The 13,365-nt window shown below is 41.1% G+C and overlaps 1 protein-coding gene across 1 annotated transcript in view; it reads left to right on the top strand.

The window, feature by feature from the left end:
* Positions 1-12,372, top strand: part of COLQ (collagen like tail subunit of asymmetric acetylcholinesterase) — a 42,774-nt gene extending 30,402 nt beyond the window's left edge. Inside the window, exons 13-17 of the mRNA XM_030264926.4 lie at positions 1,635-1,774; positions 4,446-4,565; positions 5,159-5,279; positions 7,473-7,575; positions 9,567-12,372. Of these exons, the coding sequence (XP_030120786.2) occupies positions 1,635-1,774; positions 4,446-4,565; positions 5,159-5,279; positions 7,473-7,575; positions 9,567-9,636 (554 nt within the window). The 3' untranslated portion in view covers positions 9,637-12,372. The remainder of the gene's footprint in view (positions 1-1,634; positions 1,775-4,445; positions 4,566-5,158; positions 5,280-7,472; positions 7,576-9,566) is intronic.
* Positions 12,373-13,365: the final 993 nt, after the last annotated feature.

The following is a 13,365-nucleotide window of genomic DNA, read 5'->3' as shown; positions in this document are numbered from 1 at the left end:
GACCTCCCCAGGAGTGTCCCTGCTCCCCAGCCCTTCCTGAGCCGTCAGACACACACAGGCCCCTCTGCACAAAATGCTGCAGGGCTTTCTTTGCTTCTCCATCCATGGCAAGGAGAGGATTTCTCCTGGAGGCAGGTCATGTCATCCTTGTCCATTATAAGGACCTTACTTTAATGCCTGCTTTATGGCTTCTGGTGTTTCAGATAAAACCAAAACTAAATCCTATGTGGTCCCTGCAGGATTTTTGTAGATGGGAACGATGGAAAGCCATCTGGCAGCCTTGGAGTGACGAGGTAATCTCCATCATCAAAGGTCTGCCTCTCCAGATATCCTGCCTTACAGTGAAAAACTGTGATTTCTAATCAGCCAGAACATGTTCACCCTGTGCAGCTCTGCAAGAGAAAAATAGATGAGATTCAAGTTACAGTGTCACTAAGGAAAAAAGAGAAGAGAATGGAAAGGGATAGGAGTTGGAGGAAAAAAAGAGAAGTGGAAAAAACCTGTCTATACAATTAAATGATTGAGATCTATGCTCACTGCAATTGTGTGTGTTGTAGAAATTATAAGAAAAAACCCTGTAATAATATAATTGTACATCCTCAGAGCTGTGCATGCACATTAACTCTGGTCAGCTTCTGGGTCCAAACATGGACATGAAGGACAATACATAACCCACAATACACAATGTCCCCTTCCATTTTGCTTTCCCTTTTCCTTCCCTTGCTTGCATTAGCAGACACGAGGTCTCTTCTTGTGGTGGTGTGGAAATGGAATATCTGTAAAGCTGGGCACAGCTTCAGAATCTTCATATATCTCACGTCTCCCATTAAGAAGCGTCTGTGCTTGAGTAAATTAGCTGGAAGCTTTCAGGACACAGAATTTTCACCATGCTGATGGGAAAGCTGCCAGGACCTTGAAATTACTTTTTCAAGGCTTTATCCATCCACAGAAAGTTTATGTGTCAGGGTTATTAATCTTTTTCCTCTAGAATATAAATTCTGATCCTAAAAGACATTTCTGTAATGATGCAGCTGCTTGCAGTATGACCATATTGGCTTTTAATCTAAATCTGCAGAGCAGTGCATCCTTGCCAAAGTCTGAAAGTCAAAAAGCAGTATTTTCTAAATTAATGTTTAATTAAAACATTAAGAAGTTCCTGTATTTTAGTTGGGTTTTTGCTGTATAGAAACCTGTGAAACAGCATTGCTCAAGTGGTTGTACAGAGGCACAAATCCAATGTGTTGTGGACATATACAGAGACTGACTCTACAAAACTTGGTGCATAGGCACTGTAGAGTGATCTGTGTGTTCATCTCACCCTGAATTTCTGTAGCTTCATACAGGCTGACATTTATTCTAAGCAAATGGTCTCTCTCTTTCTCTGTAAAACTGGTAGAAAAATTCAGAAGGTGATCTGAAATAATATGACCGTGGTAAAAAAATGGCATCTTTCTCCTGAAGTAATGGAAATAGTGCCTCCCTTCGATTCCCAGTGGATTTGGTGGGAGCTGTGCCTATCTGAAAACTTGGGTAAATGCATATATCCACCTGACCTGTATTTTTCCCTACTAAGGCTGTGTGTGTATGGTGTGTAGTAACCTCATAACAAGGCAAGCTGTTACTCTGCTTCCTAGGGCAATTTGCAATAGGACCAAAAGGAGAAAGAGGACTTCCAGGGCCTCCAGGGAGATGTCTCTGCAGAACCCCACAGCATATGAGTAACCCATCATATGAGCAATCTTTATTTGGACACAGCTACCCAAAAGTTCCCGCGGTAAGCAGGTTTTCTGGGAGAGGATGTGAGCAGTTCTAAAGTGCTTTTATTATGAGAATTGTTGTACCCACTAATATTTCTTGTTTAATAGGAAAATATATAGGCAATGTGTAATTTCTAGTACCCAAAGCCTCTGAGATCCAGAGGTGCAAAAGAGTTCAGTCTCATAACTTGTTGTGTGATTGATATGCTGAAATGCAGCTGTTCCAAAACCTCAGTAAGGTAGCACATGTTTGGAAATATTTTTCAAACCTAAGGGTGCTCTCTTTCATCTACTACTGTACATATATGATCTGTCTTTTTTAAATTTCAGATTGGTCAGTAAAGTAAGCATACCTTTCTTGTTTGGGCCTTTTTTAAAACAGTGATTGCAGAATTGAATATTGGGATTAAGCATTTCACATATGCAATACAGCTTTCTCCCAAAGCACAGACCCTCAATAACAAGAGCTTCCACAAACTGAGAGAATCAGGTGTTTGGGCTCCAGTCTGCAGACATACACATTATACAGCTGATTTCCATCTCTAGCCTTGAAAGCATTTTTATGAGAAAATTGGACAAAATACTTTAAAGGACAAGGCATTGGTGAAATGTGGCCTAGCATTTTTCATCACTGATTTCTTTCGCCTTTATAACTACTGTTTATGTCCTTCTCCTTCTGCTGGGCCCTGCCTCATTATTATGTGCAGGGTAGCACTTAGAGATGAAGATGTTCCCTTGCTGCTGCGTGCCAGCAGAGCTCAGCCACTCCACCCCTGCAAGTGGAAATGGTGCCGTGTCTGGTTGTCTTTGAATAACAAAAAGAAGCAATTAGCTTTTTTAAAGCCCCACCTGTTCCACTGTCAGAAAGCTGTCTCAGTGTGAGGAAGGGACACACTCACAACACCATTAAACTGAGTCATTGAGCTCAGCCTTTTGCACAAGCGTGTTTCAAGTCTTGTCAGCTGTGCCAGCTGCTCGCTCATCCCTGGCTGTGTTGCATTAGAAAAAACCCTCCTGTTGTTTTAAAAACATAATGGTGAGAGATTAATGTGCTGAAATAACGGTGCATATCACACCACATTGCATGCAAAAAAATCATCATGTACTTTGCAGCCTGGAGAACTCATAGGAGAATCTTTAAGGTTTTCAATATAATGTATACATCTTATTACCCTCCTTCTCCATTAGGCATAGTTTCCTATCAGATCTTAAAAGATAGTAATGAGGGAGTAAATATCTAAAATAACATATACTATCACTATGAGCCCCAGGTGCCGTTTTGTTGCCAGGAATGTGAGATGGCAAAAAGACAAGGCTTAGCTCTGGAAATGAGGCACTTCCAGAGCAACATTCCCTGTTTTCCTGCCCGCCCCATTTGTTTTATTTCCTCCAGTGTAAAGAACACTTTAAATTAAACTAGAGCTTAAACATCTCTATTGTTTATTCTGTTCAGATCCCCATGTAGCAGCTTTGAAGCCTATCTTGGGCCACTTGAAAGCTCTTGTCAGGATTCTGTAGCTGCACATGGAAAAGATCCAGAGATGGAGCTCTGTGCCCTGGCCCTGCAGTTTGCCAAAGCAGCACATCCTCAGGGCCATCACCCATGCACCCAGCAGCTCCTCCAGAGGAGGGCAGAGGCTGGGAAACAAAGTGCTGTTTTTCTTAGAATCATTCAATTTTTAAATCTTGTGCAATTTTAAAGGTTGAGATCTGTAATGGTTTGAGACAGCACAGTTTTACTATTGATTTCAAGAGAAACTGGAGCTCTGGATCTGGGCCCTGAGCTTCTGAACGCAGTTACAGAATCAGTTCTATGCTGGCTTCCTATTTGTTTCTTCTTTTCATTCAAGCTGAAGGCATTTTTATTCAATGCTTCTTTAATGAAATTGGCCTTTGTCCAGGTTTATGGGAATGTTCTGCTATGTAAAATTTCAAGGTAACTTGTTTTTAAAAGAGCCAATTCTGTTTATGCTGGTGATAATCAGACTCAGACCTAAATCTATTTTGCCCAGAAGCACTCCATTTGCTTTTTCTTAATTTAAAAATGGCTTGAATCTTACAAAAATAAATTGATTAAGCTGCTGAAGGCAGAGATTATTTCCTAATGCCTTTTACATCCAATTCCAGTGACTGAGACATTAAAGAAATGGGTAAGAGAGCAGCTTGTTCTAATTTTTCTATTTTGAACTATATTTTTTCCGGTGTAATTGAAGACTTGGCTTTAGACCATAGTATATGCATATAAAGAAATATGCATTTTAGTGCCAGTTAAATCTAAAGAAAGCACAAAGAGGTAAAAGCTAAGTGAATGTTGTATTGAGCCATGCATTATTTATTTTGTAGCCACAAACATGCCTAAAAAATTATCGTCAATCCACGAATAGCACATACGCCCATTTGGATTTCAGCATCAAACCATTTGAGCATCAGAAAGTTCTTCTCAGCAGTGATTGTGGACCAGTATTTGTAGGATTTTTACTTGAGGATGTACATTTCAAAATAGGGGCCCAGGAAACACCATTCTTTCCATTGCTATAGGTTCTTACCTCTTCTCTTTCTGAAAACAACTGGAATATTTTCCTGTATAGTATTTACCTATTTGAAGGTACAAATGCCAAACTAGATTCTGTGATAATCCAAAGAGCTTCTTTAGAAGGTTACCTCTCACCTCTTTTTTCTGTGCCCCAGATTTTTGTGGTGAATAATCAAGAAGAATTGGACCGGTTAAACACTGAAAACGCATTAGCATTTAGAAGAGATCAGAGATCTTTGTATTTCAAGGATACCTTTGGATGGCTCCCAGTCCAGGTGAAAATATGACTGTGGTGTCAGAAAACCTGTGAGTGTATGTTTCATTTTGAAATACAGAACATACTTCTGTACTTAAGGTGTCATACTGAATCAGTTAAGCAAATGGGGGAAAGCTCATTTTTTAACACTGCCACAACTCTATATAATTCTGTGAATTTTGTTCACAGGAGTCTTAATTACTGAGGAATTAACTCAGCAGTGTTGCAGGTTTTGCTAACCTCCTTGCGAACCAATGGTGAACAAACTGGAGCAGAGTTCAGGGAATTATGGTGGTAAAAGAGTTTTTATTTAATACAAAATAAGGCAAAACTCACGAGGGTACAGAGTTGCAGAACTAAAACCCTGCAAACCAAGTTCACATATCTCCTTATTGCTTCAAGGAGCTAAGATGAGTCCTGCTGAAATTAGCAACAGGATCCTTCTCGTGTCTACTGGACTTTGGATCAGACTATGTATAAACTCTCTGACCAACAAATAACAAGACATAAAAACCTGTTTGTGGGACCTGTCCCCCAGAGCCCTTATCCTCTGCTTGCTATCCAGGCTGCTGCTGGTCTGGTTCAGTAACCACTGTGTGTTTGCCTGGCCAGCTCACCCCTTTGTACCCTGTGGATTACCGCTTCGAGGATGGGGGTACCTGTGGAGATGGCATCGTGCAGGATGGGGAGGAGTGCGACGACGGCAATGCAGTTGTGACTGATGACTGTATAAGTAAGTCACAGCACAGCAGGAGGGGTTTCTTCCTCCCAGGGAAGGTGCATTAGTTCTACCACAGGGTACACTGCTTGTGTGTAGGAGAGCTTGTGTGGTTTGTGGATCAAGGGCAGGTCTGGCGAAAGGGAGGTACGATGGCCTCAGGGTGAAAACTGAGGCTTCCATGCATGTGGATGGCACACACCAGCACAGGACAGAGATGACAACAGCACTTCTCTGCATCCTTGATGAATCAGAGACACCGCATTTTGGGGGCCATCCAGCAGCTGGTTTACACACACACCTTTCCTGGGGGCTGCCAGCTGTCTCTAAAAGATGTAGCACACCTTTGCAACGCAGCACAGCCCTCAGGATAGACACTGAAGCCCTTGGGATAGACACTGTTTCTTGTGACAACATAGATGCTAAATCCAGAAACACCACTTTGGATTTTGTTATTCACTTACATAGGGAAGGTGTTGGCCCACTACCTTCCCTATCAGGTTTACATAACATTTAATTAATGTCTACTCCATTTTCCTTCCATTTTGCTGGTTGTGGATAGCAAAGACCATGTAAGCATTTGAACAGCTGTGGTAGCCTTCACTTCCCCCTCTCAGTTACTTTTACATCTTGAATCCTTCCCTAGAGCACAGCCCTACACAATCTCCACATAGTAGGTTTGGTGCTCTGTTGTTCCCAGCAAAGCGATGCTTCTTCACATTTCAGAGCAGTATCACCCAACACTGAAAAATGCAATTTTTTGTTTATATATCACTCAATTTTTCAGCCTGACTTTGAGAATGGGGTGTATGCAGACATGCCCTATGCAAGTTTCTCCATCCACCTGTCCATCCCCACCCTTCCCCTTATGACTTAGAGTCCCAGCCAATCAATGTCAACAGTAAAGAGATTTCAAAGGGAATTCTGTCTCAACAGGTCTAGGGCGACATATAAATAAAAGCCCTGCTAAGCTTGCCTGACTGCAGAGTACTCTAGAGAGACACCAGGATCTCTCCTGTTTCCAGACATGACAAAACAATTAAATTAGAATTTGCAATCAGCTGTGGGGAACAGGCATGTGGCAAGATAGTGTTCATTAGTTCTAGCGCCTGCAAAATTGTGCACTCTGTGTCTGAGGGCACATTGTGTTACCTGTGCTATGCTTTGGGCAAAACCTCAATGGAGGCCTTGCAATACACAGATTTCTGACACTGATGTGACTCATCGTTGAGTTATTTGGAAATGAGCACACTGTCATCATTCTTATTCTGTAATTTAACCAAAAGGAAAGGGCTAACTGAATGTTAAATGGATTTTGTTGTAAAAAGGCTTGTTGGTCTTAGAAGCATCAATTTCTGACAAACACATCCTTGGGGCAATTAATTAATAATTCCTATTTGTAAATAACCCACTTTAGCCTCTTATAAACTCCCTGTTCCTGAGTGTCTGTTTAATCCTTTGCTTACACCAATAGATTCTCCCAGAAGACGTCAAAGGGATTTTAACTAAATGAATTTGTTCATGTTAGAAAGTCATTCTCAATATGCTAAAGATACCAAAATCAAAGTCCAATTGCTAGAATGGCAAACAAATCCACAAATTCCTGCAGCCTACATGTCAGTCACCATGAAAAAATGTGACAAATCTCACTCACGCTCAAGTCAGTAGGAGTCAACTGTGGGAAGAACATAGTTTTGGCAACCTTTATATATTTTATTTTTTATAGACAGGATGCATAATTCCGTTCATATGTGGAAACTCAAAGCAGACAAACATAGATATTGTGCAGAATTGGGTAAAGGTCTAGGCTGGGAATTTCAAACCAGTTAACCACCTAAGAGTACTTTTTTTGAGATTGTGACTTCCCCAAATAATTTATGTTAACTATATTTTCTATTTCCCTGAACTTGTTTTGATGATAATTATCTATGGCAATAATAAGTCTTGAATAAGTGCTATTGTAATTAGTGATTCTGTAGTAATTGTTTTTAGTATTTATCCATTCTTTCCCTTCATCACTGAAATTAGGCTTAAAAGGTACATTCTTTGTAGTGAAGAGTACTGCTCCTCCTAAGACGACCCTTACAGAATGCCTTCCCCAAAATATCTTGTTTTATACTTAACCCTTAAAAAGCTACTTCCACTTACTTGACCTGTTTCTTTTACCTGTGAAGTGCCTTGAAGGTATTTATTTCTTTTCTTAACTAGGGTGCCGCCGTGCTTACTGTGGAGATGGTTACAAGCACGAGGGGGTTGAAGACTGCGATGGGATGGATTTTGGATATTTGACATGTAGAACATACCTTCCTGGGTATGTAAGAGGAAGTCTTCACTTTGGTTTGGTTTGGGTTTTTTTTGGGTTTTTTTTTTTGTTTGTTTGTTTGTTTTGTTTTGTTTTGTTTCTTTGTTTATGGAAGGGGGTTTCGTATTTTTCCTTTCTTTTTTCTCTTTTCCAGCTTTAAAACAGAGGAGTTTCACACACTTAAACCTTATTCCTCTGGGACCACTGCAAGTAGCAGGGAAGAAAAATATCAAATTATTTTGTATATCATTAAGGGTTAAATCTCATTTCACAGTAAGAAGTACATGCCTCTTACTGTACAAAATGAATGAAGGTTGCATAGACCTATGTTTGCCCATTTCTTGCCAAGGTTTCCTTATCTGGTCACATTAATGTCCAGGCATAACATAAGAACAGTATGAAAAATAATCACACTGAAGGAAAAAAAACCACACAACATCCAAACCACAGGCTTGTACCGACTTCTTGCTGCCCTTCCCATTAATGGGTACTTTAGGGGTGTATTTGCTTCTGAATTAATCTGCCAGCTTTTCCAAGGTGCAGGAAATTCATTCACCAGCAGATGCAAAGTCCTTCATTTAAAACATCTGCTTACTGTTGACTTGTCTTCTCTGCCTTTGTTTAGGCAGCTTCCTCTGGTCAGCATTTTGCCTCCAACAGCAGCACCTCTATTAAGCTGTCAGGTATTGTTACTGGCTAACAGGAAACATTTAATTTGCAAATTAAATTACATGCAGAACCCTCATCATTCAGGGAACAATAATGTGCTAATTGACGGGAATAAGAAACCACAGGATGTCTTTGTAAATCTAGTGCTGTGCTAATCCTTCCACTGTAATTGTTGGAGCACTTTTGGTATAAGAGATTACTAAAATCCAGACCAGTCAGCCTAACAAAACTGAAACATTTTACAGAAACCTCATCTTCAGACAGTGTGGAGTTGTTCTCTACTGTGAAAACTATTCCCTTCTAAGAGTCTGAAATTTGGTGCCCAACATAGCACCATAAAAGCTTCAGGAAAACTTTATAAATTTCACTTTGCTTGTATATTCAAGTTGTGAAGAGCAACTGAGATCTTTTATTTTTGTGTGTAGTCTGCAAATTATCTACCAAACTAAAGAAAAAGCTGTGAATCATGAGAAAGTGGGCTGAGTATGTATGACACTCCCATGGGAGTTTTACCACGAAGTAACCTTTCCTTCAAGAGCTCTGCTGCAACTGATTTTCCCATTTTTCACTCTTTCCAGCCCACAGATCCCTCCTCCTGTTTCACACACCTTCTCTTCAGATTTTGTGTTAGTCTGAGAACGTGGGTTATCCTAGGATGTTGGTTTAAAACTGCTTAGTCTATAGCTTGATGTTGTGGATGGGTTATTCACTTAGATATTCCAGCAATAAAAACTTATTTAAATTCTTATTAACAATTCTGGTCAGGTCTTCCGTAGGTAGAGTCACTGCTCAGTTTAAGTCAGTAGAAAGAAAAAATCTCTGTTTTTTCTTATTTTGCAAGGATTCTTCAATTCACTCTTTTAAAAATTATTTCTAATATGGGAATGTGTCACTCTCATTATTCCAAGTACATGAAAAAGAAGTTGAAGGACAGGCACAGTCACGCCTGCTGAAACTATTGGGAGTAAATGGAAACACACTTAACTCAGAGCCTCAGATATTTTGTTCCACAGCTCCTGTGGGTGAGTGCCAGGGCCTTTTGCATCCACCCCCCATGAAATGCTCTAGTCCTGATGCCAACAGGGATTTTATTTTTTTCATTGATATTACTGGGAGTTAAGTCCTCACTCACAGTTTCCCCTGGACGCCTATTTTGCTGACAGAGGAGAACACAGTCGAGCACTGATGAAAATTGCCCTCATATTTTTTTTCCCATATGTTGCTGCATATGCGTATTCTGAGGTTCTTCACTCCTACGGAGAGTTGCATCCGGGAGCTGTGTAAGTGAACCATACCATGCTTTGAAACTGACATATTCTCTTATGTTCTAGGTCTTACGGAAAATTGCGCTGCACTTCTTACTGCTACATTGACTCCACACAGTGTCGATACTTCACATGAGGGGAGCAGAGGTGGGTAGCATCCCACAGGTAGCGGGTGCTAGGTGCTACACTATCACCTATCCAAGAAGGACTGGGACAAAAAAAGCCCCACCCACCTCTGGGAAAACAAACAAAGACACATCATGCTGCTGATGGCCATTCTGATTTTTTTTTTTTTAATATAAGTTTGTCAGATAGTGAAAAATAGGACCACTGCATCCTGTCTTAATAGAGAAATAAATGTCAAACAGTGTGTGCCAGTGAGACTTCTATGAGACTGCAGATGGCAGCTTGCTCTCCATCACAAAAGCAACATTAAACTGCTGGAAGCTGAGTTTCATTAACCAGGAATGTCATATAACAATTACCTCGACTTAGCACTGTTAAACCCAAATATAATCTCTTCGGGGCTTTTGTCTTTAACTCTTCTCTACATAAACACAAAGCATATCTTGGATGCAGTGTTTTGAGGGACTTTCTCTTTTATTACAATGTGAACTTAGCAAGTGTTGTATCCACAAGAAATGACTTCAGCAACTGTAAGGTTACCAATGCTCCTTCGTTAGTCAAAGGAGTTAAAGTTCTTTCAGAATCAGCAAATCAGTCAAATAAGCTGGTTATCATCACCTTCAGGCGAAGGCGTTGTCTTGTGTGTGTGCACTACAAGCAGGCACAAGAGACTAGCAAAACACACCACAAAAGGACAAACTGGACAAATAAACTGTGAAAGAGCCAAGAAGTTCTCTCCCAGGAGAAAATCAGACAAGGAGGGAAGATAAAGAAAGAACATATTTCTGTATTTTTCTCCTCTGTGCTGAGCTGGCTGGGCTCTGCCTGACCCCAAGAGGCTGGGACAATATCAGTTCCCTGCCTGAAATCACAGCCATGTACACATTATTTTCTCTCTGATGTCCACACTGGAAGGTCTTTGCATTTGCAACCCCTGTCCACCCAGCCATCATCACTCAATTCCCAGTGCTCCCTCCCCTTCTGCCACTGGCTGTTTCCAACACCGTGTGCCCAGTGTATGTGCTCACTTTTGTATCGCCGTAAATCAGACCGCGGAGTAGCGCGTTCATGGATACTCGCTCATGCAGTGCAATGTACACGTGGGTTTTTGGTTTTTGGAAAGGTCTCTCAACTGTATCAGCTCTGACTGGAGTCAAGGTAATGATACACTTATTTATTAGCAAGTAGTAAAGAGCAAATTTCACACGGAAAGCAAGTTAAATGTTACATGAAAAAGAGTCTATAACAGAAAAAAGAAACCAAAAATGTGCAGAATTCAGCACTAAAGCCTTCAAACTAGGCATTATTTTCATACAAGCCACTCTTTCCTGCTTTGTGGCAAATGTTGTACAGGACTGTGTGAAATATGTGAGTTATCTGTGCCAGTGACAGCACTGCAACAGCTGCACTGACACTGGCACTTCTGTAGAGGTTAAATAAAGGTGGATGTTGTGCCATAATGATATTTCATTAAAGCAATCAAGAAACAGATGCAACTTTTATCACTCACCTAGAAGACATTAACTATACATGTACAAAGTGATATTGGAATACGCCAATTACCAATGAAAAAAGAAAGAAAATTTGTGTACTCTTCAGGACTATCACTTACCTGGGCTATTTATGTTGCTATGAAGCCAAGCCACCAGCATTTGTAGCCCAGTTCAACAGCTTAATTTTTTTTTTTCCTTAACTGAGGTCTTAATAAAAGGTCCAGGAACCACTGGGACAAGAAAATTGCCACAAACTCTGGAAATGTGGGCACTAGCACAGCTGCTTTTTTAATTTCCTGTGCTAGTGCAAGCAGCAGGTTCCAGCGGCATCACACCATGAGGAGCCGCTTTTGGTTGCTGGGATGCTCCCAGAAGCACATCCTGCCGGCCATCCCTCCAGCCAAACCTCCAGCAGAATCTGCTGGTGTTACCATTCTGGGGTGGAGACACTCCGTCTGAACTACTCAGCTTCTCCAAGGAGTTAATCTCAACCCCCCAAAAGGCTGGAGTCTCTGAGAAGTTGGTAATTCCGGTACCTTTCCATTTTCAGTTGGATTGTTTTTCATTAAAAGCTCCTACCTCCAAAGGACATTGAAATAGCAAAGCTAAGAGCATGGATCATAGAATACGTAAAAAGGAGATGTGATTACCCAGGTAAAACTGGGTTTTACTGCTGCTCATGCTCAGAAAGGGGCCTATCAGCCTGGTCAGTCTGGGAACACTTGCACAGCATGGATTTTAAATGGAAAAAGCAATGTAAAATATAAGAAAACAAAAAAAAACGTTTCATACTATCATTACAGTCTTATTCCCCTCAGAAGATAAAGCATGAGAAAGACACCTGGGAGGATGTAAAGTATATACGATTAAAAATGCTGCAAAAGAAATCCTTTTCCCTCATTACTGGCATACCTGATTTGTCATCAGTTGGATATTCTTCACCTGGGTGATGCCTGGTCTGCTGCAAATTGTCTTCTCTCCTTCTCTGAGCTTGGGAACTTAAAACTTTGTGCCAAGACTGGTGCAAAAGTTAATTGGAATATTTCAGTTCATTGGACTTTTATATAAAGCATACACTTGTGGGAGAGTTTTCTAATGATTAGTACGCAACTCTAGGCAAGTACGAAGCATTATGCCATGCACTGTATTAATGTATACAAAAAAAATTTGGCTTGCACTTAATATATGATTAAATATATGTTATTGCCTATTGCGTATATTAGCAGCTCATGCCAATAAATCATGCTACCTTAGTTCCCCTACGTCCTTACTTTCACTTCTTTAATTTTGGGTTTAACAGCATGGTTTTTAAATATAATTACCTAGTTTAAGACGCTGGGGAGGGAAAAAACACCTCTTTTCCCATGCCTGCTGCCTCTCCCCGCCTGCTGCGGGATCCGGTTCTGTGTGGGCGCAGTGACATGCGCACAGCCTGGGAGTGTGACTGTACATCCCTGCTCCTGGGCTTGTCACTGCCTCATCCCCAGACTGACCCCTGCAACATGCCATGGGCAAAACAGGTCCACTTCCATAGATTTCTGATTGGAATCTGCACTGTATTTGTTTTTAATAAGGGTTTGGGCTGTGGTTTGGGGGTTATCTCCTCCTGCTGCCTAAAAAAGTATTTACTGCCTGCTTTGTAACTTTCTATCAGAGGCTGAGCTGATGATGGTTGTGAAATAGAAATCAACAGCCTCGGGTGCTGATGGACAATGGGAATGGTGATTTTGACACCTGGGATTTGGACACTCCTGGAAACTGGCACCCAGGCCAGAAGAGAGTCCTGCCTTGCAGTAGCAACCTGGGAGTCTATTGTCCCAAGGCTTCCTTGTATAACAGGGAGTTCCAGGGAAGGGCATCCTTGCGTCTCCCCAGGGGAAAAGGAAGTGTATTGACAGGCAGAGAATAAGTGAGTCTATTTTCCACCTGTTCTTTCTAAAAACTCAGCTTCTGTGACACTTACCTCTCTGGCACCCAAATGCCTACATAGTTTCTCCCTTCCCTTCAAAGTGTCCAAAATTGTAGCTGTCAAGGCTGTCTTTGCCCATAAATCTGACCGTGCACCTCATCCCCTTCTTTCTTTCTTCTTATTTCCTCTAAAGATACCAAATTTCATATCCTTTGTAGCTTCCTGAAAACTCTGCAATGCCTTTGCTGCTCTGCTGGGTTTCATCAGCTTCTCTTTCAGTCTCTCACATCATCCCTTTTCTAACATCTGTTTCTGGCAGCCCTGCCATATGTCACAG

This window comes from Taeniopygia guttata, chromosome 2 (genome assembly GCF_048771995.1).
Source record: "Taeniopygia guttata chromosome 2, bTaeGut7.mat, whole genome shotgun sequence".
Classification (NCBI taxonomy): domain Eukaryota; kingdom Metazoa; phylum Chordata; class Aves; order Passeriformes; family Estrildidae; genus Taeniopygia; species Taeniopygia guttata.
This window is presented reverse-complemented; position numbering and strand designations above follow the sequence as displayed.